Below are 27,514 nucleotides of genomic sequence, written 5' to 3'. Positions count from 1 at the left end.
ATGCTGGACTTTTGCTTTACCGTAACGGAGCCACTGCAGAGTTTTGTGAGCTCAAGTAGACAGGAGTGATTAAAGCAGTTCTAAGTAAGTAAGTAAGTAAGTAACTTTATTCGTACCCAAGGGTAGATTTGGTTGCAGTTAAAAGAGATGGCTGCTTACACATACACAGACAACATTTACAACATCGACAGAGACAGTGACATAACAGTGACAGAGGTGCTCCAAACATAGGACATGGATAAAAAGTGTCCAGATGATAAAAAGTATACAGGGATAAAAAGTATCCAAATGATAAAAAGTATACAAGGATAAAAAGTGTAGAAAAGGTACAAGTATCAATAGGCAAAAGATAAGGGATACAATGCAGAATAAGAGCCGTCATGGCAGATACAAAAAAAAAAAAAAAAAAAAAAACCTAGGTTAGAATAAATAGATAAAGAAATTAGGAGAGGCTATGTAGTCCATAAATTAATAAGTTAATGGGTAGTCCACCAATAGCCTAAATACTATTTAATGCTTTGATGGCTGAGGGGACAAAACTGCCTCTGTATCTTTTTGTTTTGCAGACAGGCATTTTATTCCTGCGGCCTGATGGTAGAGGCTGAAATTCAGCATATAGTGGGTGAAAGTTCTGTCATCTATTTCTATAACATCTGTGTTGGTAAGCACTTGTTTCTGTTCTTTTTTTTTTTTAAATCAAGAACTGCACATATATGTCTTCATTTTAAAATGATTGTCATATACAAATATTCAAATATCAATATAAATATAGATATTCAAAATATTTTGTTGTATTTTTATTTTGCTGCTAAAAGCTCATTGCTGTGGTTTGTCAGTCCTGCACTTCCCAGACGTCACCTGTGGCACATTTTGTTCTTGGTCTGTTCAGCCGTGGTGGATATAGGTTGAACTCCATCAGTCGACAGTAGAGAGAAGCCAAATGAACTGCACTTCACAGGGAAATGTAAAAAAAATATCACTGATTAAACTGTTGAAGAGGCTCTTTATGATTCTTAACTTCACTCAATATTTACTGTAACATGTTTTTGCTCTTCCTGTTTTGCTGCTTAATGGAGTCAGAAGTGTGTTTGCACTCGTCCTTCTTTGCAGCTGAATAGCTGTTTGTTGATTTTGTTTCCAGGGCTTTGTAACTATGATTTTTTTTAATGCACTGCAAATGAAATGATTCTTCTTCTTCTTGTCAGTGGGAAATGATTCATGTGTTCCTCCACAGTGTTGACATGCTGGTTTAACAGGTTGAGTGTGAGAATCACGTGACTGCTGAGATAGAAACGCCTGTTATGAGATTTTACTGATTAGGTGTGTCAACCAAGTGAATGTTTATGAAAATCAATAAAAAATATTTCCAAGAATCAACAGTTTCTTTTGTTCTCGTTCCAGAAAGTCTATCAGCCAGCTGAAGAGAATCTGACAATAACAGGACAGCATGTCTTGACTGGTTTAGCTGCTAAAACACAAAGAAGTGCTGTAATGCCCTCCATGAACAGTAGAAAAGACAAAGTGACAGGAGGGAGAAATACCTGCATTCAAAAGTCATTTATGACATTTTACTGTGTCTGGGATGAAATGAAACCAGCTTTGATGGACACTTTGAGCTCAGAACTGAACTGCGTTTTCTTCACCTGGTTTTCACCTGGTTTCACCTGGTTTTTTCCCTGGTTGGGATCAATAAAGTATATCTATCTATCTATCTATCTATTGTGGACGCCATTCCCATTTTTCTTGTTATGAAAGCAGAATTTTGGGGGATTTCTTGAAATTTAAGGGCCAGTTTGAAATCCAGTGTGTTGCTCTGACAGGACACGATGTTGTGTTGGTGCTCAAACTGATGAATGGTTTCATTCATTCATTCATTCATCTTCTAAACCGCTTATCCTCGCTAGGGTCGCGGGGGGGTGCTGGAGCCTATCCCAGCGCACATAGGGCGAAGGCAGTGAAACACCCTGGACAGGTCGCCAGTCCATCACAGGGCAGACAGACAAACACTGACATTCACACACACAGTCATACCTAGGGGCAATTTAGCTTCTCCAATTCACCTAACCTGCATGTCTTTGGACGGTGGGAGGAAACCGGAGTGCCCGGAGGAAACCCACGCAGACACGGGGAGAACATGCAAACTCCACACAGAAAGGACCTTAGGTGGGAATCGAACCCAGGACCTTCTCACTGTGAGGCGACAGTGCTAACCACTGCACCACCGTGCCGCCTGAATGGTTTCATTTCACATAGAAAATACATTCCAGGCCTTCAGATCACACAAATTGCCATGAAACATACAGTTTTATACAATCTTACAATACATTCTTAGATACACATGCATATTTTCATTTAATCTGTGAGTCCATGTTTACCTCAATTAAAAAAAAAAAAAAAAAAAAAAAAATCCATATTTTCCGGTGTGGTAAGAGCACAGCCAGTTATGAGTTCTTTGGTTTCTGAATGTTTATGAGTCACAGAAGCAGGACATTATGAGGCGGCTGCTTCAACCAAAAGTTCAAAGCTGAAAACTGCAGGATTTTGATTATATGTTGTGAAATCTTGAGTGTCCCTGCATGATTTCCAAATTTCTCGTTACAATGTAAAATATGGGGTTTATGTATGTACGAATGCATGAATGTAATGCTCCTGAAAAGCAGTAAACTGAATTGTAAGTGATAAACTCTCAAAAGTGAAGTAGTTGATGTCCTGAAGCTGGAGGGTCCGTGCCCCTTGAAGCTCGCTGTGCTCAGGAAGTGAACACACAACAACTACATTTAATTATTGTGGTGCTGCTAAGCAATGACAAGTAATTATGAAGCACGCAAGAGCACCAGTTAGTAGTAGTAGTTCATTATTCCCAGTAAGTAAAAAACAAAATAAATAAATCAATAAATCAATAAAATAATAATAATAATAAAATAAAAAGAAACGTAAACACACAGTAATGGACAGACATAAAAATAAATAAGCATAAAAATGAAAACAACACATAATGAGTTCATTTTACCTATCCAGAAAGGAGTAGGAAGATGTTAAAACTTATCTAGTCCTACCCCTCGTCCATAAATCAATTATATATTATTACCTTTAGGCTTCCTTTTCCATATGAAGCATGCATTAATTCATTATTTGGACTAGTTCTCATATTATATCCTGATTACCAATCATATTTATCTTTATATGCAAGTAAATTGTTATAAACCTTAATCAAAAATTATATCAATTATTTACTGCCACAATAATCTTATCATAATAATCCTAATATTTTTCATACTTATCTTGGAGTAATACGTAATCAGTTATGAATACACATATACACACATTCATACATGCATGTATACCCATACATATGTATACCCATACATATATACATGTAGACACATATATACACCTGTATCCACATACACAAACACATACACATATAAAAAGAGAAGACCAAATAACCAATTAATAAATAAATCAATGAAAAAAAGAATAAATGAAAATAAATAAACTTGCTTTGAATAATATTTGCACTGACTGAAAGTCAACAAGATTTTTAAAGTTCAGTAATTTTGACCGAAGGAAGACTGAAGATTATGTCTATGTGCATGTACACAAAGATAGACAAACAGATATGTACAGATAAACATGCATGCATTAATACAGATTATGCATGTATGTACACAGACACATACACCGATAAATATTACATCATTGCTATGAATTAAGGAACATACACATGTGCACACATATGCAACACATGTAAATTGATTTTTATGTGATGTAAACACTGTTGTTACTGAGAATGTCACTATTTATTATGAGCTTTATTTAATTAATGTATTTCTGGTATTGATATGTTATGCCTATTAAAGCCTAACCAGGGACAGGGGTTGCAAATCAGCCTTGGCTAGAAATCCTGTATGCAATGCATCTGTGTCATGTTGTTTTAACCTGTTACAATGTTTTTTTGCATCATCCCTGACAAATAATTCAAAATGAAGGAATAATGAATTAGTGTGATCCCTATATCCTGCCCTATGAATAATCCGTATTGCTTTCTTTTGCAGAGTGACTAGTAGATGTATTGTGTAATTATTGCCACAAACCTCTGCACAGTAACTTAGATATGGAAGAACTAGTGAACAGTACAGGATGCAGAGTGTTTTGTGATTCAGAACCTGTTTTGCTTTATTTAATACAGCGATGCTTCGTGATACTTTACTTTACATTATATCAGACCCAGAGAGCATCTCCTCACTGAGGATTCACTGAATTCACAGGTCACCATGCCGACAAAGATCCTCAAACTGCAGCTTGTTGTTGTTGTTTGCTCTTCGCTCTGTGTGCTATGGTTCTTTGATCTGATTGGTTGAAGTCAGCTTGTGATTGACAGAACTGTCTGAGAGGTCACTATTGGAAAAAGGCAGGCGCTTTCAAAAAACACTTAGTAGGTGATTGGATGAATCGTCTGTCACTTTGTAAGGAACCATCTGGAGCGTCACGTTACCCAAAGCCCTCCTTTCCCTTCGTCTAAGGTGAGCTTAAGGCCCATTGATGCTCAACGTTAAATACGGATCCGGATCCGGACGGAGCCTTCGGTCTGTGCTCCGCGTTCATTTTGTCCGATTTCTGCACGTTTCCATAAAGCTTATGGATACGGGGCCAAACGGAGCTGCACCACTGGAAACCGTGAGGGCAGTGTTGCTGTCACGACCCGATACGCAGCTCTAGTGAGATACAAAGAGGAAATAAGAACAGCGGAACTATTTGAGAAAAGGCGAGTGCGAGTTGGTTAGAAACTAATCATCAGAAAGAGAGAAAGAAAGCTTTCAAATATAGGCAAACAGTTTAATTTATCCTTATGCTTACCAGACATTCTTATCCAGGCCCTCAATTCTTTTGGAGTGTTTGGGCTCTAGTTTCGCAGACCAGGCGAGGCGGGGGCGTAGCGCATATGCGCTTCACCAACTGGGTGTGGCCAGGCGGATTTTCCAAGTTTGGCACGCCGTTCTCGGTGGCGCAAGTACTCCGCCGTCCCTCCTACCGTCGGAGGGGAGGAGAGAAGGCATGGAGTGGGTTTGACACAGCCGATTCACATGTAACCAATCAAATGAGCCCCTGTCCTTGCCTTTAAAATGCGCTGCGTGAAGGCGTAATGAAAGTTTACACAGCTGACATGGAGGTCTATTGCCGCAGGCGGAGCGGAGCCCAGGAGACAGGCGCGGAGCAGAGACCGGCGATCAGTGCGCACACATCACCAAAACCTCACAGGCAGGCTTCCGGAATGTCAGACACATGAACAATGCAATAAATACCGAAAAAAACACTATTCAATGCTACGATCACAATCAGCACATACATATATCTCCATATCAACTGTCCCGTCACAGCTGATGTCAGATCAATGGAGATTGTGCTGATTGTGAGGTTTTGGTGATGTGCGCCAGGCAGCCAAACTTCAACTGCGCCGGCTCCGCTCCGCCTTGCGCTGAAAGTAGACGTGGTTTCAGATGGCGAGCTTTTGGCGCATCTCGGCGAAGCCTTTTGGCACGAAACTATCACTGCGCCAAGCCGAATCTGTCGGCACCTCCCCCCGCTGTGCCGCCACTCCCATCTCGGCGAACCTCCGCCTGCGAAACTTGGAAACTGTCCGCCTCTGCCGCTTCGCCGGTCGAAACTAGCTCTGCGTGGGTTCGCCTCACTGCGCCACCCCGCGCTGTGCCGGGAAACTAGAGCCCTTTATGTTGTGATGCCATTGTACGCTGCAAAAACAAAAACAATGTATTTAACAGCATCACCGACCAACGGCCTCCTACAACGTTGCCTCGGGTTTTGTCTTTTATGCAAGAAGTACATTATCAATATCTCCTCCACAGTCACCATGGTTGTTTTTGAGTTTGTTGTTGTCATAAACTTTTGACTCTGAGCTGCCCCCTGGTGGATTTATTGGTTAACATCCACGCCAACGTAAAGGACGCATGGAAGTATGTGGGCAGTGTCGGTAACATTGTTTGAAACGGACGTGTACATTTTGGTACGTCAAGGGAGCATGAATGGGCCTTTAGTGTGATCCATCACACTGCAGCGAGCAGGAGGCTCCTCGACTCCCCTGCTCTCCAAAGTCTTGCTCACCCCTTATAGGCTGAAAGATGAATCCTGTGATAGTAGTCACACAATGCCATTTGCATAAACAATAGTATACATAGAAAATAATCTTTAAACAATATAAACCACATTAGGAACAGACAACAATCTCTGTATTTGGTGGCGACTGAAAAAGGTATAGGCTGAAGCAAAAAGCTTATATATGCCTATCCTTTAATTTATCCATTTATCTTAGTCATAATAATAATGATGATAATAATAATAATAATAATAATACCAGTTTCAAGAAAAATCATCTTTCACTTTTATAAGCCTTAAAAATAGAATTATAAACCATTTTTTTGAAAACCAAAAGCGAATTACACATTTTTATATTTTCATCAGCATCATTCCAGAGTTTTACCCCAACAATAGAAATACATCTCCTTTTAATCTGTTTTTTAGATTTTTGCATAATAGACTTAACAACACCTCTCAAATTATATATTATATTTACATTCCTTTATTAGAAGAGAAGAATTTTTGTATGCTGTCTGGGAGTGACTTTGTTTTAGCTCTGAACATAATTTGCATTATTTTATAATCAACTAAATCCTTAAATTTCATAATGTGTGACTTTATAAACAGCGCATTTTTTTGTGGTCGTATTAACCAGCCTTGTTTATAACACGTATGGCTCGTTTTTGAAGTAACACTATTGACTTTATACTTGTTTTAAAAGCTGAGCCCCATAACTCCACACAGTAAGACAAATACGGACGTATCAAGGAACAATAAATGATTTACAGGCCTTACAACTTAACACATCTTTAGATTTAAATAATATTAATGTTGTCTTTGATATTTTACCTTTCAATCAATCAATCAATCAATCAATCAATCATACTTTATTTGTCCCACAACGGGAAATTCAGTTTAAGTTACATCCCGTCCAAGAAACACAAAAAGACATGACAAATACAGGGTTACAGGATCAGGAGAACTTCGGGTCAGCCAGCGCGCGCAGCGCCCCTTACATTAGATGAGAAAGGAGGACATTAGGGAAGAGGGAGGGAAAAAAGGTCAAATGTCAAACTACCTAATTTTATGTCTAGTACCTGATGTTTCTTGTCCTAAATTACCCTTTAAATGAAACATAACGTTTCATTTAAGTAAGTTAGGTTACTACAGGTGTAAAGCAGAGGGAAGACTTTTGAAGATTAGAAATGTCATGTTCTACTTCCTCAGTGTCCGTGTGTGTGTGTGTGTGTGTGTGTGTGTGTGTGTGTGTGCAACATGTTTATTTCTTAGATGTTTTTATAAAACAGCCTGGGCTCAAATAAACCACAAAAAACCCCAGTGTAAACAAAATGTGTTCAGAACATTGAAAAAAAAACAAAAACAAAAAAAAAAAACATCATGTTAGTTTTAAGTTTACCCACTTACTTGCATTAAATTAGGAAAAGTCATGAAATCTGAAGGAAAATAAAAATCTGTATTTAGATGTTAAACACTGTTTGGGGTCAAATTGAACCCAAAGACAATAAAAGGTTTAAATCTGCATTTTGCCCGATACTCCACCACGCCCTAAGAAACAAAAACGTTTGCAAAAGTACAGACGTAAATGGGAAGAGGCAAACCTGTGGCCTGACAGCGTCAGTGGCCTGAAAATATTACTCCGGCTTTATCTTATTGCCCAGTCTGTATGGTTTCCATGGCAAGACGGAAAATTTCACTGAAACCCGCATCAAAAGCCACTGTCAACTTTGTTAGTATGCATAATGGACCGATTTGTTGTCAATTTTGATTTATTTGGCGACCTAAGTTTGGATAATTGGCTGAGCAAGGAAGACAAGACACAAGAGATAAAGCCAAGATACACGAGAGTGACAACTGAAGAGATGGATCAGCTGGAGAGGTCAAGAAATGAAGCCAGTACGGCCCGGTCAACATCTTGGGCCGTCAAATCTCTACAAGACTACCTGAAAAACACCGGGCAGACAGCTGATTTCTCAACTGTAAGTAAAGAAGAGCTAAACAAGATCCTCCTTGAATTTTATGGAGCTTTAATTTCTATAATAAAGAGAATGAAATCCACGGACAGAACCTGCTGAGGCAGATTCAGCACCATGGACAGTACCCATTGAGGCAGTACCTGCTGAGGCAGATTCAGCACCATGGACAGTACCCGTTGAGGCGGTACCTGCTGAGGCAGATTCAGCACCATGGACAGTGCCCCACTGAGGCGAATTCAGCACCACGGAGAGTATAGTACCTGCTGAGGCAGATTCAGCACCATGGACAGTACCTGCTGAGGCAGATTCATCACCATGGACAGTACCTGCTGAGGCGAATTCAGCACCACGGACAGTATAGTACCTGCTGAGGCAGATTCAGCACCACGGACAGTACCTGTAAGATTTTCCACAGAGAAACTTTGTTCTTGTTATGAGTTATCAGTTATTAATTCGCCTATTAATTGTTATTAATTTGTTTCTTTATTGTTGTCTTTATGAGTTGCCTAGGCCATTGATAAAATCAATTTGTCAATTTGTTTGCATCTCTACATTGAAATGAACGTTTAATGAATCAACACATCTGTGAAAACTGTCGTCTTTATTTCAGAGGTAAACTGATAATAATCTGAAAAAGTGATTAGCAAAAGCCCCTGAAAGGTGGGATTGAAATTATATAACTCTGTTCAGCCTTAATGTGACTGCTTACTGTTGTTACTTTTGCTGCTTAGCCACATTAATCTGAGTTGATGTTAAATTGGAGTGACATACCCCCAGCTGAAATAAAACATCTGCCAGTGAGTTCATGAAAAGATAGATGTTTGTTCCGGCGCCAACACTGGAAAGCAGTAGCCTATATTTAAACATAACTGTTAATATAAGTTCGTTGTAGATAAAGATCAGCTGTGCTGGTGAGTCGCTGTCACGGCACCTGTTAGATTAAAAAGGACTGAGAAGTTGGCAGAAGTATAACTATCAGTCCATGAAAAAAAAATGATTTTTTTTCCAGCGGATATTCTAGTTAAAACATGATTGAGCTAGCAAAGCAATTTTTGTGTTGCTTGTTCTTGTGTGGTATTTATTCAGTTTTGAAAGGCCCAAGTTGGCTGGCTGACTAGGACTAGTTAACGTCAGATCTCATGTATTTCCACTGAAACGGTGCGAATACTAGCAAAAAACTTTTATATTTTGAGAGCGAAATGCCCACAGTATGAATACATTTTGATTATACATTTTATTTTATTGGTAATAGTTGTATAATCGCATTATTACACTCGAGGGTGTGCTTGACCGTTATTATTGTAACTTCACACCCTCTCGTGTAATAATGCTTAAATAGCATTAAAAAAGCTAAAAATAGCATCCATGCAAGGTTCCTTAAAAATCATTATTTAGCCTAATAAATTATTACAATATAATTATTATAATAAATTATTAAAATATAAATGTAAGTTCATAAACAGAATTTTATATTCAGTATTCAATTTTATCATCCTGAAATGAGTCAAACTGTAAGACCCATGTTCAAGGAATCTTGCTGAAATGTTTTTTTCACTGAGTTCATTTGATTTTTGTCTCATTCCTTTTTCTTTTAATCTTTCTTTATGAAATGACATATTTATCATTGCTTGTCAGGTCAGTGCAGTTTTAAAAAGTATGATGGTGTACTTTTTTACAAGAAGTCAAACAACAAATTTCCTTAGATTTGAGATTTGTTTCATTGTGCTGGTTAGAAAACAGCAGCATTTTGTGTTGGTTGCTATTGTATTTGTTTAAAAGCAAATTTAGTTTAAAAGAGATACCTGTCATTTTGTTCTATTTTGTTAGGATTTTTCTTTAATATATAAGGTCTTGGTCTCGTCTCGGTCTCGACCTCCAAATGTCTCGGTAATGTCTTGGTCTCGATTGGTGCGGTCTTGACTACAACACTAAGTTTTCCTAAAAGCAGCAGCAATGTTGTGTTTTCAGGACTTTTTCAAATTGGGGAGGAGTGAAACGCTCCCTCCGCTAGGAAAACTAGTCCCCCAGGTAAAACTTTGCATTACATGTGTGGCTTGAAGAGAAAAAAAGTGAGGGAGAGAGAGAGAGAGAGAGAGAGAGAGAGAGAGAGAGAGGGAGGGAGAGAAGGGGGGAAAAAAGAGGCTCCTAATCATTCACGACCGACACATCACTACTATTGTCACCGGTGCACGGTGCTTTTGGCAGCGAAGATGGAGATTTCCCATGAAAAGACTTTCTAACTTGATATTTGAGGGGAAAAACGTAATATTAACTGGGAAACCAACACCTGACCTCAAGGATTTCATCCAAAGGAAGAGACAAAAATTGTGAGGACTTTTCAAACTGAATGGTACAAAAAGAAAGACGGGTTGTGAGGATGTAGTCAAGCTAGCAGGTTGTTGTGCTTTCCGAGTCTCCTTTCCTCGGCGGGTCGCAGCAGCGTCTGGCTGAGAAAGGCTAACTGCGACCTGCACAGCCTGCCGAGGCTTTGCTGAAGCACCAAACCTCCACAGCCCACATCCGCTCTCAGATCAACCTGAACACCTTTGGGAAGAGACAGACTGGGTATATATGTGACATGGTTGGACTTGGAGGAAAACAAACATTTTTTCTAACTCTGAAGCTTTTTATGAGGCAGTTTTAGGAGGAAGTTGGAGCTGAAGGGGTTAAAGGATGGTTGCAGCATGAATGGAGTTTTGTTTCACTTCCATAAGTCTCTTTATATCACTCTAGACTTTTTTTTTTACCACCTTTCTTACAAAAGATTTTCCATTTTTCTTGTTATTTTGCAGAGTAAACACTGCAGTAAACCAGATCTACATTTTTCAGACTGAATCTGTTGGATCTGTTGTGTTGACTGAGGAGGGTTATAATATAACTGGAGATAATATTAGGTGTTGGTTGAAGATGAAAATGAGATGGAGCAGTTTAATTATGTTTGTCATAAACTTCACTTCATGTTGTAAATGAGAGCTAAACACACACTGCCTCTTTAAGAGTGCTCCTCTTTCTGGAGTGAATCAGCAGCTGAACCCCTCCCGCTTCTGTCTGACCTCAAACATTATGAGTTTTATTCTGCCCAGATATTTCCTGCTTCTCAGATCTGACAGTTTAAAGACGAGTGGAAACAACACAGTGTGAAGGACAAGAGCCGACAAGCCCGTTTACAGCAGATCAGCGAGAGACTGTGAGGAAAAGCTGATATTTGCTTTGGATCGGAGCACAACTCTTATCTGTTGATAGAAAGTGAAACTAGCAGACGTTCACTGTGACTGAGAGGGGAAATGGCTCGGCGAGGAATTCAGCTGGACTCGGCAAAGTTTTGCTGTTCCATCTGTCTGGATCTGCTGAAGGATCCGGTGACTATTCCCTGTGGACACAGCTACTGCATGAGCTGTATTAAAGACCGCTGGGATAGAGAGGAGCACAAGGAAATCTACAGCTGCCCGCGGTGCAGACAAACCTTCACATCAAGACCTGTCCCGCGGAAAAGCACCATCGTAGCAAAGTTACTGGAGGAAATGAAGAAGATGGGACTCCAAGCTGCTCCTCCTGATCACTGCTACGCTGGACCTGGAGATGTGGCCTGTGATTTCTGCTCTGGGAGGAAACTGAAAGCCCTCAAGTCCTGTCTGGTGTGTCGGGCCTCTTACTGTGAGCAGCACCTCCAGCCTCACTACGATATCGCTCCATTAAAGAAACACAAGCTGGTGGAAGCCACCGTGAAGCTTCAGGAGAACATCTGCTCTCGTCACGATGAGGTGATGAAGATTTTCTGCCGCACTGATCAGCAGTGTATCTGTTATCTCTGCTCCATGGATGAACATAAAGGCCACGACACAGTCTCAGCTGCAGCAGAAAGGACCGAGAGGCAGGAAGAGCTCGGGCTGAGTTGGCAAAAAATCCAGCAGAGAATCCAGGACACAGAGAAAGACGTGAAGGTGCTTCAGCAGGAGGTGGAGGCCATCAATTACTCTGATGATAAAGCAGTGGAGGACAGTGAGGAGATCTTCACTGAGCTGAGCTGTTTGGTTGAGAAAAGAAGGTCTGATGTGAAGCAACAGATCAGATCCCAGCAGGAAGAGGAAGTGAGTCGGGCTGAAGAAGTTCAGGAGAAGCTGAAGCAGGAGATCGCTGAGCTGAGGAGGAAAGACGCTGAGCTGGAGCAGCTCTCACACACACAGGATCACATCCATTTTCTACAGAATTACCCCTCGCTCTCATGTCTCAGTGAATCTACACACTCACCCAGCAACAACATCCGTCCTCTGAGCTACTTTGAGGATGTGACTGCAGCTGTGTCAGAGCTGAGAGACAAACTACAGGACCTTCTTAGTGAGGAATGGTCCAAGATCTCACTGACAGTGACTGGAGTGGATGTTCTACTGCCACAACCAGAGCCCAAGACCAGAGCTGAGTTCTTACAATATTCATGTCACATCACACTGGATCCAAACACAGCATTCGCATGTCTGTCATTATCTGAGGAGAACAGAAAAGTAACAGTAATGGCAGAAAAACAGTCATATCCCAGACACCCAGACAGATTTACTGGATGGTTTCAGGTCCTGAGCAGAGAGAGTCTGACTAGACGTTGTTACTGGGAGGTGGAGTGGAAGGGGGGAGTTCATATAGCAGTCTCATATCAGGATATCAGCAGAACAAGGAATGGGAATTCATGTTTTTTTGGATTCAATGACAAATCTTGGGCACTGGATTGTTCCAACATGAACTGTTACTTCAGACACAACAAAATCAAAACTAAAATCCTGCTCCCTGTGTCCTCCAGAGTGGGAGTGTACCTGGGTTACAGAGCAGGTATTCTGTCCTTCTATAGTGTCTCTGAAACCATGACTCTCCTCCACAGAGTCCAGACCACGTTCACTCAGCCTCTCCATGCTGGACTTGGGCTTTACCGTGATGGAGCCACTGCAGAGTTTTGTGAGCTCAAGTAGACAGGAGTGATTAAAGCAGTTCTGTCGTCTATTTCTATAACATCTGTGTTGGTAAGCGCTTGTTTCTGTTGTGTTTCTGCACTGCATTGGCCAGATTACCTGTCACTCAAACTGTGTGGGCGGGACTATGACTCTCTTTCCAGGTCTCAGTGTAACAACATCAGTTGAAATACAAAAGAGTGTCTTTTTTCTTTTTTACTCAAGAACTCCATACATATAAAATATTTTGTTTCATTTTTATTTTGCTGCTTAAAGCTCATTGCTGTGGTTTCTCAGTCCTGCACTTCCCAGACGTCACAGTATACACAAACACATACACATTAAAAAAGAGAAGACGAAATAACCAATTAATAAATAAATGAATGAAAAAAAAAGAATAAACAAAAAATAAATAAACTTGCTTTGAATAATATTTGCATTGACTGAAAGTCAACAAGATCTTTAAATTTCAGTAATTTTGACTGAAGGAAGACTGAAGATTACGTCTATGTGCATGTATACAAAGATAGACAAACAGATACATGCAGATAAACATGCATGCATTAATACAGATTATGCATATGTACACGGACACATACACCGATAAATGTTTCATCATTGCTATGAATTTAGGAACAAACACATGCACACATATGCAACACGTGTAAATTGATTGTTATGTGATGTAAATACTGTTGTTACTGAGAATGTCACTATTTATTATGAGCTTTATTTAATTGTATTGTATTGTATGTATTTCAGGTATTGATATGTTCTGCCTATTAAAGCCTAACCAGGGACAGGGGTTGCAAATTAGCCTTGGCTAGAAATCCTATATGCAATGCATCTGTGTCATGTTGTTTTAACCTGTTACTGTCACGGGAGTGGAGGAAGGAGGACCCAACAGCAGGAGCCGGCAGGAAAAATGCTCAATGGCAAACAAAATTTAATAACTGCAAGGAACACAAGAAATCAGGCAGAACGTAACAGAACACAAAACAAAACAATACAATGAACCGACAAGGCACAGAACTCAAACAGGACTTAAATACACAAGAACTAATCATCAAACAAGACACACCTGGGGAAGGGGCTGGAGCACAAGACAGGAGAACACAGAGGAGAGGCTGAGGGAAACACTAGCTGGGTTTCCATCCAAATATATCGAAATTTTTTAGCGAATTTTGTCCAAATGCGCAAAAGAAAATGCGAATTTATGCCTGTTTCCATTAGTTTTGTTTTGCGATTATTGAGAGGAGAGTGCGCCGTGAGATGACGCTATACGATAGCGTCTGTGTGTCGACTGAACAACAACAAACACAGCTGACACTCAACAGCTGATCAGGGACAGAGTCCTGCTGAACTTGTCGGCTCTTGGGAGAAGTCTGGTTACTATTTTGGCAGCGCTAACTTCGTACCGAACCATCCTAAATAAGGAATAAGAGACTAATAATAATAGTAACAATAACTAATAATAAGACTGTAGCGTAGAAGTGTGACGTGGTATCCGGTCCAGTCATCGTTTATTCGCAAAATCTGTTTCCACAGCAAAAAGTCGCATTTTCTTTTATCGATACGCTGAGAAATCCACCTCCTCCAAGCGTAAAAACTTTTTTGCGAATTTTCGGCCGTTTTTCGAATTTCTGGCGTTTCCATCCAAGTTTTTTTTTCGCAATTTCTGAAAATGCGAATAAATATAGGTGGATGGAAACCCAGCTACTGGGAGGGATCAGAACAATCAGGGATGATTAACAGACACAGGACAGGTGTGGCACAGGGAGGAGCAAACAAGACACAGGTGAAATCACTGAAAGGAACTAGGCAAAAGAAACTCAGGAAACAGATACAAACAAAACCATGACAGAAACACATGAAACAGAACCAAACAAAACACAAGCAACAAAACCATGACAGAAACACACATGAAACAGAACCAAACAAAACACAAAACCATGACAGTTACAATGTTTTTTTTTTTTGCATCATCCCTGACAAATAAACTAATAAATAAATAAAAATAAAGGAATAATGAATTCGTGTGATCCCTATATCCTGCCCTATGAATAATCCATATTGCTTTCTTTTGCAGAGTGACTAGTGGATGTATAGAGTAATTATTGCCCCAAACCTCTGCACAGTAAGTTAGATATGGAAGAACTAGTGAACAGTACAGGATGCAGAGTGTTTTGTGATTCAGAACCTGTTTTGCTTTATTTAATACAGCGATGCTTCGTGATACTTTACTTTACATTATATCAGACCCAGAGAGCATCTCCTCACTAAGGATTCACTGAATTCACAGGTCACCACGCCGACAAAGGTCCTGAGACTGCAGCTTGTTGTTGTTGTTTGCTCTTCGCTTTGTGTGCTATGGTTCTTTGATCTGATTGGTTGAAGTCAGTCTGTGATTGACAGAACTGTCTGAGAGGTCATTGCTGGAAAAAGGCAGGCGCTTTCAAAAAACATTTAGCAGGTGATTGGATGAACAGTCTGTCACTTTGTAATGAACCATTTGGAGCGTCACGTTACCTAAAGCCCTCCTTTCCCTTCGTCTCAGGAGAGCTTAAGGTCCATTGATGCTCAACGTTAAATACGGATCCGGACACGGACGGAGCCCTTCTGTCCGTGCTCCGCGTTCATTTCGTCCAATTTCTGTACGTTTCCATAAAGCTTACGGATACGGGGCCAAACGGAGCAGTACCACCGGAAACCGTGAGGGCAGTGTTGCTGTCACGACTTGATACGCAGCTCTTGTAAGACACAAAAAAGAAATAAGAATGGCAGTTAGGGTTAGCAATGTATTTAACGGCCTCACCGACCACCGCCTCCTACAATGTCGCCTCAGTTTTTGTCTTTTATGCAAGAGGTACATTATCAATATCTCCTCCACAGTCGTCATGGTTGTTTTTGAGTTAATTGTTGTCATAAACTTTTGACTCTGGGCTGCCCCCTGGTGGATTTATTGGTTAACATCCATGCCAATGTAAAGGACACATGGAAGTATGTGGGCAGTGACGGTAACATCGTCTGAAACGGACGTGTACATTTTGGTACGTAAAGGGAGCATAAATGGGCCTTTGGTCTGATCTGTCACATTGCAGCTAGCAGGAGGCTTCTCGACTCCCCTGCTCTCCAAAGTCTTTCTCACCCCTTATAGGCTGAAAGGTGAATCCTGTGATAGTAGTCACACAATGCCATTTGCATAAACAATATACAGTATACATAGAAAATTATCTTTAAACAATATAAACCACATCATGAACAGACAACAATCTCTGTATTTGGTGGTGACTGAAAAAGGAATAGGCTGAAGCAAAAAGCTTATACATGTCTATCCTTTAATTTATCGGTTTATCTTAGAAATAATAATAATAAAAATAATAATACCAGTTTCAACAATAATCATCTTTCACTTTTATAACCCTCAAAAATAGAATTATTAACCATTTTTTTGAAAACCAAAAGCGAATTACACATTTTTATATTTTCATCAGCATCATTCCAGAGTTTTACCCCAACAATAGAAATACATCTCCTTTTAATCTGTTTTTTAGATTTTTGCATAATAAACTTAACAACACCTCTCAAATTATATATTATATTTACATTCCTTTATTGAGAAGAATTTTTTTATGCTGTCTGGGAGTGACTTTGTTTTAGCTCTGAACATAATTTGCATTATTTTATAATCAACTAAATCCTTAAATTTCATAATGTGTGACTTTATAAACAGCAGATTTAGGTGGTCGTAGTAACCAGCCTTGTTTATAATATGTATGGCTCGTTTCTGAAGTAACACTATTGACTTTATACTTGTTTTAAAAGCTGAGCCCCACAACTCTACACAGTAAGACAAATACGGAAGTATCAAGGAACAATAAATGATATACGAGGCCCTACAACTTAACACATCTTTAGATTTAAATAATATTACTGTTGTCTTTGATATTTTACCTTTCAATCAATCAATCAATCATACTTTATTTGTCCCACAACGGGAAATTCAGTTTAAGTTACATCCCGTTCAAGAAACACAAAAAGACATGACAAATATAGCGTTACAGGATGAGGAGAACTTCGGGTCAGCCACCGCATGCATGAAATCTGAAGGAAAATAATAATCTGTATTTAGATGTTAAACACTGTTTGGGGTCAAATTGAACCCAAAGACAATAAGAGGGTTAAATCTGCATTTTAACATTTTTGGACAAAACTAATGTGTATCGAGCACAGCACAAAGAGAAGCATAAACCCATCACAGCCTTATGGAAACCATCCCACAGCCTAATGACAACAAAACAGGAGAAACTCATTTTGATAGAATATACAGAGTCAAAGCAAAGCCTATAGGGAGAGAATCACTGGACCATGTGATTCTGCACGTTCAGTGTAATATCTCTGTAATGTAAGAACTTGACATTTCTGCTTCTCTTTTCCCAAAGCAAACAAGCCAATATCATTCCTCCTCCCTTTCCTCCAGCTGTTGGTTTCCATTCATTCCACTGTGATATGAAAATGAACTTTCAGAGCCTTCAGACTTTCTTCACTCCAGTTTTCCATCAGTGGAATAAAGTCCTCCACATGAGTTTTCCTAGTGTTGTAGTACTAAAAACCAGTCTTGGTCTCGAGACCGGTCTCGAGACCACTTTTTGAGGGTCTCGGCCTCGTCTCGGAATCGAAGGCCTTTTCACTCTGTCTTGTCTTGGTCTCGGACTGGGCGGACTCGGGAATTCGATCATGACCGGTCGAGACCAGGCTCTCACTACTTTGATAAGAGAAAAAAGAAAAGTGCAGCTGCTGCCTTCCCGGTGTCACACCTTTGTGACACCTTGAGTGACATGCCCCCTGAACACGCAGAGTGGATAAAGACTGCTGGAGAAGCGGTGGTTATGTTTGGCGTTCCCGGGAAATCGCCATGAAAAATGTCGGCAAACTCTGGCTGGCTTTCTCTCTTGTTGCATAGGTTCTTCATGGCCATGCATAGGGTTGCCACCCGTCCAGTAAAATATGGAATCGTCCTTAAATTGACAATGAAATGTTGCGCAATTTGTCCCGTATTTTCATAAATGCCTCATACACGTCTGTCACACACACATCAACACTGAATAATAAACAAAATAAAACACAGGAAATGGTAAAGCCAGCTAATTTAATCGTGGCAGGACCCGCGTAGCGAGGAGCTGATGCGAGGTACAGCGGATAGACCTCCACCTCCCGTGGCTGCGTTTCTCTCTGAGAGACTGTCTGCCTGCCTGCCCGCTCCTGTCACGGGTTGCCTAGTTACACACACCAACGCTGCACACTGCGCGCACCAGGGCACCTGCGTATTTTAAAGATGTCGGCTACGCCCAACACTCTGCCACACCCTAAGAAGCAAAAACGTTTGCAAAAGTACAGACGTAAATGGGAAGAGGCAAACCTGTGGCCTGACAGTGTCAGTGGCAACGAGTACAAGGCAAATTGCAAAACGCGTCGGCGAGTGTTTTCTGTGGCTCATGGTGGACTGGCTCACATGCGGAAACATGCAGGAGGGGATCAACATAGAATAAACATGAGAACGGACAGGAACCAAACGGCAGTGTCACAGTTTTTCATAGCTGTCAGGGACATCATTATATGATCAACTTGATTTCCTATATGGTTGCATATTAAGCAGAAGATGTCAGTGCTTATGCTGATGTGGGCATATACCCTACAGCACAGTTTCTCAAATGGGGGTATGCGTACCTCTGGGGGTAAGTGGAGGAACTCCAGGGGGTATGTGAGATTTTTAAAAATCCAACCCAAAGCGTTTCGATGAGTTACATCGAAACGCGTGGTTGCAGCCCCTATTGCAGCCCCTATAACGTGGTCTTGTGACCACTCCTATGTCCACCCATGTGACCATGTGACTACCTTTTAAATACACACCTGTGCACATTATACTCTTACACCCCTGATGAAGATGTAACTCATCGAAACGCGTTGGGTCTCCCTTCTGAATAAAGGATTTTACATTTTCACACTCAAGAGTGCCTCGGGATCTCCCTCCATGACTGCAGCATACTTTACAGCATGACAGTCAGTTTTCTTTTAAACAAATTTCCTTAGATTTGAGATTTGTTTCATTGTGCTGGTAAGAAAACAGCAGCATTTTGTTTTGGTTGCTATTGCATTTGTTTAAAAGCAAATTTTGTTTAAAAGAGATACCTGTCATTTTGTTCTATTTTGTTAGGATTTTTCTTTAATATATAAGGTCTTGGTCTCGTCTCGGTCGCGACCTCCAAATGTCTTGGTAATGTCTTGGTCTCGGTTGGTGCGGTCTTGACTGCACAACAGTGCTGCTGCTTTTAGGAAAACTGTTGTTTTCAGGACTTTTTCAAATTGGGGATGAGTGAAACGCTCCCGCCACTACGAAAACTAGTCCTCCGGGTAAAACTTTGCATTACACACGTGTGGCTTGAAGAGAAAAAAGTGAGAGAGAGAGAGAGAGAGAGAGAGAGAGAGGGAGAGAAGGTGGGAAGGAGCCGGCTCCCATCGTTCACTTCAGAGAGCCGGCTATAAGAGCTGTTTCATTCGCGACCGATACATCACTACTATTGTCACCGGTGCGCAGTGCTTTTGGCTAGCAGCGAAGGTGGAGATTTCCCATGAAAAGACTTTCTAACTTGATATTTGAGGGGAAAAACGTAATATTAACTGGGAAACCAACACCTGACCTCAAGGATTTAATCCAAAGGAAGAGACAAAAACTGTGAGGACTTTTCAAACTGAACAGTACAAAAAGAAAGACGGGTTGTGAGGATGTAGTCAAGCTAGCAGGTTGTTGTGCTTTCCGAGTCTCCTTTTCTCGGCGGGTCACGGCAGCGTCTGGCTGAGAGAGGCTGACTGCGACCTGCACAGCCTGCCGAGGCTTTGCTGAAGCACCAAACCTCCACAGCCCACATCTGCTCTCAGATCAACCTGAACACCTTTGGGAAGAGCCGGACAGACTGGGTATATACTGGGTATATATATATATGTGACATGGTGGGATTTTAGGAGAACAAACATTTTTTCTAACTTTGAAGCTTTTTCTGAGGCAATTTTAGGAGGAAGTTGGAGCTGAAGGGGTTAAAGGGGTGTTGCAGCATGAATGGAGTTTTGTTTCACTTCCATCAGTCTCTTTATGTCACTCTAGACTTTTTTTTTTACCACCTCTCTTACAAAATATTTTCTGTTTTTCTTGTTATTTTGCAGAGTAAACACTGCAGTAAACCAGATCTACATTTTTCAGACTGGATCTGTTGGATCTGTTGTGTTGACTGAGTCGTCACTGACAGGAGGGTCATAATATAACTGGAGATCATATTAGCTATTGGTTGAAGATGAAAATGAGACGTAACAGTTAAATAATTTTTGGTCATCAACTTCACTTCATGTTGTAAATAAGAGCTAAACACACACTGCCTCTTTAAGAGCGCTCCTCTTCCTGGAGTGAATCAGCAGCTGAACCCCTCCCGCTTCTGTCTGACCTCAAACTATACGAGTTTTATTCTGCCCAGATATTTCCTGCTTCTCAGATCTGACAGTTTAAAGACGAGTGGAAACAACACCGTGTGAAGAACAAGAGCCCACAAGTCCGTTTACAGCAGATCAGCGAGTGACTGTGAGGAAAAGCTGCTGTTTGCTTTGGATCGGAGCACAACTCTTATCTGTTGATAGAAAGTGAAACTAGCAGACGTTCACTGTGACTGAGAGGGGAAATGGCTCAGCGAGGAATTCAGCCGGACTCGGCAAAGTTTTGCTGTTCCATCTGTCTGGATCTGCTGAAGGACCCGGTGACTCTTCCCTGTGGACACAGCTACTGCATGAGCTGTATTAAAGACTGCTGGGATGGAGAGGAGCACAAGGAAATCTGCAGCTGCCCGCAGTGCAGACAAACCTTCACACTGAGGCCTGTCCTGGTGAAAAGCACCATGTTAGCAGAGTTACTGGAGGAAATGAAGAAGATGGGACTCCAAGCTGCTCCTCCTGATCTCTGCTACGCTGGACCTGGAGATGTGGCCTGTGATTTCTGCTCTGGGAGGAAACTGAAAGCCCTCAAGTCCTGTCTGGCGTGTCTGGCCTCTTACTGTGAGCAGCACCTCCAGCCTCACTATGATATCGCTCCATTAAAGAAACACAAGCTGGTGGAAGCCACCGTGAAGCTTCAGGAGAACATCTGCTCTCGTCACGATGAGGTGATGAAGATTTTCTGCCGCACTGATCAGCAGTGTATCTGTTATCTCTGCTCCATGGATGAACATAAAGGCCACGACAAAGTCTCAGCTGCAGCAGAAAGGACCGAGAGGCAGGAAGAGCTCGGGCTGAGTCGGCAAAAAATCCAGCAGAGAATCCAGGACACAGAGAAAGACGTGAAGGTGCTTCAGCAGGAGGTGGAGGCCATCAGTCGCTCTGCTGATAAAGCAGTGGAGGACAGTGAGGAGATCTTCACTGAGCTGATCCGTTTGCTTGAGAAAAGAAGGTCTGATGTGAAGCAGCAGATCAGATCCCAGCAGGAAGAGGAAGTGAGTCGGGCTGAAGAAGTTCAGGAGAAGCTGAAGCAGGAGATCGCTGAGCTGAGGAGGAAAGACGCTGAGCTGGAGCAGCTCTCACACACACAGGATCACATCCATTTTCTACAGAATTACCCCTCGCTCTCATGTCTCTGTGAATCTACACACTCACCCAGCATCAACATCTGTCCTCTGAGCTACTTTGAGGATGTGACTGCAGCTGTGTCCGAGCTGAGAGACAAACTACAGGAGGTTCTTAGTGAGGAATGGTCCAAGATCTCACTGACAGTGACTGGAGTGGATGTTCTACTGCCACAACCAGAGCCCAAGACCAGAGCTGAGTTCTTACAATATTCATGTCACATCACACTGGATCCAAACACAGCACACACACATCTGTCATTATCTGAGGAGAACAGAAAAGCAACACGAATGGCAGAAGAACAGTCATATCCCAGACACCCAGACAGATTTACTGGATGGTTTCAGGTCCTGAGCAGAGAGAGTCTGACTAGACGTTGTTACTGGGAGGTGGAGTGGAAGGGGGGAGTTTGTATAGCAGTCTCATATCAGGTTATCAGCAGAACAGGGGGTGGGGTTGAATGTGCATTTGGATACAATGACAAATCTTGGGCATTGTATTGTTACAACATGAACTGGTACTTCAGACACAACAAAATCAAAACTGAAATCCCGCTCCCTGTGTCCTCCAGAGTGGGAGTGTACCTGGATCACAGAGCAGGTATTCTGTCCTTCTACAACGTCTCTGAAACCATGACTCTACTCCACAGAGTCCAGACCACGTTCACTCAGCCTCTCCATGCTGGACTGCGGCTATGCAGTAACGGAGCCACTGCAGAGTTTTTGAGCTCAAGTAGACAGGAGTGATTAAAGCAGCTCTGTCATCTATTTCTATAACATCTGTGTTGGTAAGCGCTTGTTTCTGTTCTTTCTTTTTTTTAAATCAAGAACTGCACATATGTCTTCATTTTAAAATGATTGTTCTGGAAAATATTTTGTTGCATTTTTATTTTGCTGCTAAAAGCTCATTGCTGTGGTTTCTCAGTCCTGCACTTCCCAGACGTCACCTGTTGCAGATTTTGTTCTTGGTCTGTTCAGCCGTGGTGGATATAGGTTGAACTCCATCAGTTGACAGTAGAGAGAAGCCAAATGAACTGCACTTCACAGGGAAATGTAAAAAAATATCACTGATTAAACTGTTGAAGAGGCTCTTTATGATTCTTAACTTCACTCAATATTTACTGTAACATGTTTTTGCTCTTCCTGTTTTGCTGCTTAATGGAGTCAGAAGTGTGTTTGCACTCGTCCTTCTTTGTAGCTGAACAGCTGTTTGTTGATTTTGTTTCCAGGACTTTGTAACTATGATTTTTTTTTAATGCACTGCAAATGAAATGATTCTTCTTCTTCTTGTCAGTGGGAAATGATTCATGTGTTCCTCCACAGTGTTGACATGCTGGTTTAACAGGTCGAGTGTGAGAATCACGTGACTGCTGAGATAGAAACGTCTGTTATGAGATTTTACTGATTAGGTGTGTCAACCAAGTGAATGTTTATGAAAATGAATAAAAAATATTTCCAAGAATCAACAGTGTTTCTTCTGTTCTCGTTCCAAAAAGTCTATCAACCAGCTGAAGAGAATCTGACAATAACAGGACAGTATGTCTTGACTGGTTTAGCTGCTAAAACACAAAGAAGTGCTGTAATGCCCTCCATGAACAGTAGAAAAGACAAAGTGACAGGAGGGAGAAATACCTGTTTTCAAAAGTCATTTATGACATTTTACTGTGTCTGGGATGAAATGAAACCAGCTTTGATCGACACTTTGAGCTCAGAACTGAACTGTGTTTTCTTCACCTGGGATTGTGGACGACATTCCCATTTTTCTTCTGTTATGAAACCAGCATTTTGGGGGATTTATTGAAATTTAAGAGTTTCAGCCTTAAGCCCCGCCCACTCCCGGTTTCGGCCCCGCCCACTCCGCGTACAGATACGGATATGGATAATGTAGATGGTTAAACAGATACAGATACAGATAGTGGTGTATTCGCTCATCCCTACCTATTATCCCCACCTTTCATCCCTCACCCTCTCATCTCTTCATCTGTTTCCTCTTGACTGTTCATCCTCACCCCTCAGATCCTCGATTTGATTCACTGACTCGGCTCCCCTCCGTTCATTTCCTTTCAACATTAAACCGTCTCCGGCCTTTTGTTAGGGAACATCAGTTTGCTGCTTTGTTCATTGATTTTTGGAGCTTTTAGACATTTGTAGTTTTTTGGATCTTTATTGGTTTTCCATCCTGGCAGCCAAACCTTCATGTGAGGCAGATGAGAAGTGAAAAGGATGTTATGTTTTAAGAGCAAGGGTAAGTAATGACATTTACTCATGCTGCTGTAACTGATTAGCTCAGCAATGATGGTTTAAACATTTTAAATTACAGTCCAGTCCAAATGGTGTGTAAAATGTGGTTTTTATTACTTTAATTTGAACCAGTTACTCAAAATAACAGATCAGTCAAGGATCACTATTATGCTGTTTCAACAATTAAGAAAATAAACCTTTAACAAAATAGTTTAATATTTTTTATAATTATTGCGTTAAAGCTGCACTAAACAATCTCTGACCACTAGAGGGTGCTGAGAGCTCAAACTCCGTAGATTGCCTGTACGAAACCCAAAGGCTTTGAATGAAGCTGAAGAGGCGAGGAGAGGAAGAAGAGGAAGAGGAGCTCACTTGGACCAAAGAAGACATTTAGGACGCTCCAGGGTGGCTGTAAATTGTTGGAGAGAAGACAGACAGTGATCATGCTCAGATTGCATTGCTGTTTAAAAAAAAAAAAAAAAAAAAAAAATCTACAATCGCTTAATGTAGCTTTAATAATTATTGCATTAATGATTAGTAGCATATCTGTATCTTATTACTGTGGTTTAGTCCTACTTTCATTCCTAACTTGCTGAACGATCACTTCCTCAGTTGATACTCTTCATAAAAAAATCAATTTTGTTCATATTTTAACTGAAACCCAGCTTTTGAGAGTAGATTTTTAATTTCAGTACACAAATGAATGTGTTCTACAGCACTACCAGTGAACTGGAGTGTCAGTAGTTCATATTTATGCTGACCTGAGCTCAGGAACATACGGGCAAATCCACAATTTCAGCAAAGTTAACGGTACTTTGGCTTGAGGATGCTGATGCACCGTTTCCACCCTCGTTAACCTCTTACCAGCTTTATTTCCAGATAGTAGGGGAAACGGCAGATCCTTCAGACAAGCTGAGTCATGCTGAGTCAAGGTGACTCATCTCATGATGTTAGCAGACCGTTGCACCTGCATCAATACAAACAGTACCCTGTGATTCATTGGAGATGAATGTCAGAGGCCTGCTTATTAAACTGGATATTTTCCTCACTGCTTTCACTGTCATTTGAACTTTTCTGTGTTTTTGTGTTTAATTCTGCGTCTGTGCGGAAGAACATTTCTCTTTTTCACTGTCCTGACCCTCAGACCTCCCACTGAGCTGAAATCTCCCCCCAAGGACCCAGGCAACTATCTTTCCATCCATCTTCAATATCCTCTCTCTCTCTCTCTCTCTCTCCCTCTGTCATGTCACTCGTCCGCCTATTGAACTGATATCTCCCCAAGGACCAAGGTATCCATTTTGTCTCTCAATTTGTCTCTCTCTGTCTCACCGATTCCCCTTTTTTATTTATATATTTATTTATTTTTTGAGCCTAGAATAAAGGTTATATTTTCTTTCTCTCTCTCTCTCTCTCTCTCAATCTACACTGCAGAAAATTATGGAAGGCCGATGGAGCAAAAACCATCTTATCAACACAGCAAATTGTTTTCTCATAGTGTGATATAGGAACAGGAGCTAATTATAGTCATTTTCTCTTCATGCACTTCAGTCGTTAACGTTGTGCTATACTTGCATTTCTGTACGTTGCATGACAAAAGGCTTTATCCCCTAACTGTACCGCTTGCACATTAAAGGTGCACTACGTAAAACTGCATTGGAGTGTGCACCTTTTTAGTCTCAGCCATCAAACTGGTAATTCCATTTTTGTCAGCTAAAAATTGTAATCATCTGCCTGTTTCGCTGGTATATTTTGTGCTTGTGTAGGCGCTTACGTAACATGTGAAGAACTCTGCTAAAACAAAATGCAAATACAAGGACAGTCATTGGCTGAACGTGTTGGAAAATGCAATGGCAGGCAGAAGTGTTGCTGTGCTAATCAACTTGTTGTATTGATCCTTGTGGGCTGATCTGCCTTATTCTGCGTTGTTTCATCTCAACATTTCAAAGACCAAACAAGTCAAGTCAATTTTATTTATATAGCCCAACATCACAAATTACAAATTTGTCTCAAGGGGCTTTACAGGAATACAACATCCTCTGTCCTTAGAGCCTCATATCGAATGAGGAACAACTCCCTAAAAACAAAACAAAACAAACAAAAAAAACCTTTAACAGGCAGAAAAAATAGGCAGAAACCCCAGGGGAGCAACATAGATGGAGATGTGCAGTGGATGTTGTACACACAGAACAGAACTCAGATTCAGAGGCGAAAATCCCATTTCATTATTGGGGAGGGGCAATAAACAGCAGCATTTCAGAGAGTAATTCCCGGAGGGGACATGAACAAATGTCTCTCTGGCACGACTGTACCTCCCTCTTTCTCTCTTACGCTCCTTTGAAACTTGCTGTACAGCGTTGAGCCCTCAGCATGTTCATATGTTTTAAATAATGCTATTAAAAGCAATAATCTTCTAACCAAATTCCTTAGCTCACTGTTCTGATTTCCACTACAGTCCATCAAAGTAGCGTTACAGGAACTAGCAAACTCAAAGTACAAATAGCCTACTTAAAAAAAATAGATATCTATCTAGAGACAAATTCAAAATATCAGTAAAATATGAACTATTTCTGACATTAATATCCTGACAGACTTTTTGATAGAATAATAAACTCAGTATTTGCTCCTCCTGTGGTCTGTCCTCTCTTCTCCTCTCCCTCTTTCCCTCACTCTCATGCACTCGTAACTTTATGGATGGAGGGGGTCTTGTCCCCCCACCCCCCCCAAACATGAACACACACCGTTCTCATAAAACACACATACACTCATCTGATGAACAGCACAAGTGCAGTACAACCAGATGGACAAGTGCAATTCACCTGAGCAATATTCATTCATTCATTTATTTATTTAGTATTGTGCAATATATCTGTACATTATTTTTAACCTTTATTTATGCCCTTTTTATGCAGATTTTTGGCACTGCAGATGAAATTTCGTTGTGTTTTTATATACAATGACAATAAATATCTATTTTTTTCTTTTTTCTTTTTCTATAAACACACCATGAATGTTCACAAATGCTGCCAGCAAAGACGTTCGGCTGCCTCGAAAATAAAACACTGTCTGTCCAGCGTCCTCTCCACCTCTTCTTCACCCAGAATGCATGACACTGGTGTCAAGTCTTGCCTTGAACCCTGACCAAGACACTTTTACTCACAGGTTTGTTCTTAGGAACAGTTTGTGAACGAGACCCACTGGCCTTGACTTACCTTAACTGACCTCATCACCTCAACACACACACACACACACACACACATGCAGGATCCAGAGCACCTGCTTCATTAGCAGCTTCACTCATCCCCCCCTCGGGCCACAGGTGTAGACAGTCCCAGGGAGAGAGCTTTGTCCCGTCAGACTCTGGACAAACACTCCTCCAGTCCACCGGTGACACACACACACACACACACACACTTCTCCTACATGTAGGGTTATCCTACAGCATGTCGAGTGCCATGTAAGGTTGTACGGTTTTGTCTTCATCCTCTAAAGACAGCTTCTATCTACATATTTGATCTTAAACAAGTGGGATTATTTCATCCCACTGGCACTTTTTTTAAAATCTTGTTTGAAGAAAAACAAGACTCTAAGACTTTAA

At 41.0% G+C, this 27,514-nt stretch overlaps 1 protein-coding gene across 1 annotated transcript; it reads left to right on the top strand.

Annotated features, from left to right (window-relative positions):
- Positions 1-11,371: 11,371 nt before the first annotated feature.
- On the top strand, positions 11,372-22,502 carry LOC115362341 (E3 ubiquitin/ISG15 ligase TRIM25-like). Its single transcript, XM_030056231.1, is given in 3 exon segments — positions 11,372-13,038; positions 17,879-17,945; positions 20,728-22,502. Coding segments are annotated over 3 exon segments (3,432 nt in total). The 3' UTR covers positions 22,426-22,502.
- The last annotated feature ends 5,012 nt before the right edge of the window (positions 22,503-27,514 follow it).

The sequence above is a fragment of the Myripristis murdjan genome, chromosome 7 (genome assembly GCF_902150065.1).
Source record: "Myripristis murdjan chromosome 7, fMyrMur1.1, whole genome shotgun sequence".
Lineage (NCBI taxonomy): Eukaryota > Metazoa > Chordata > Actinopteri > Holocentriformes > Holocentridae > Myripristis > Myripristis murdjan.
Note: the sequence above shows the minus strand (reverse complement) of the source record. Positions and strands in the feature narration are given on the sequence as shown.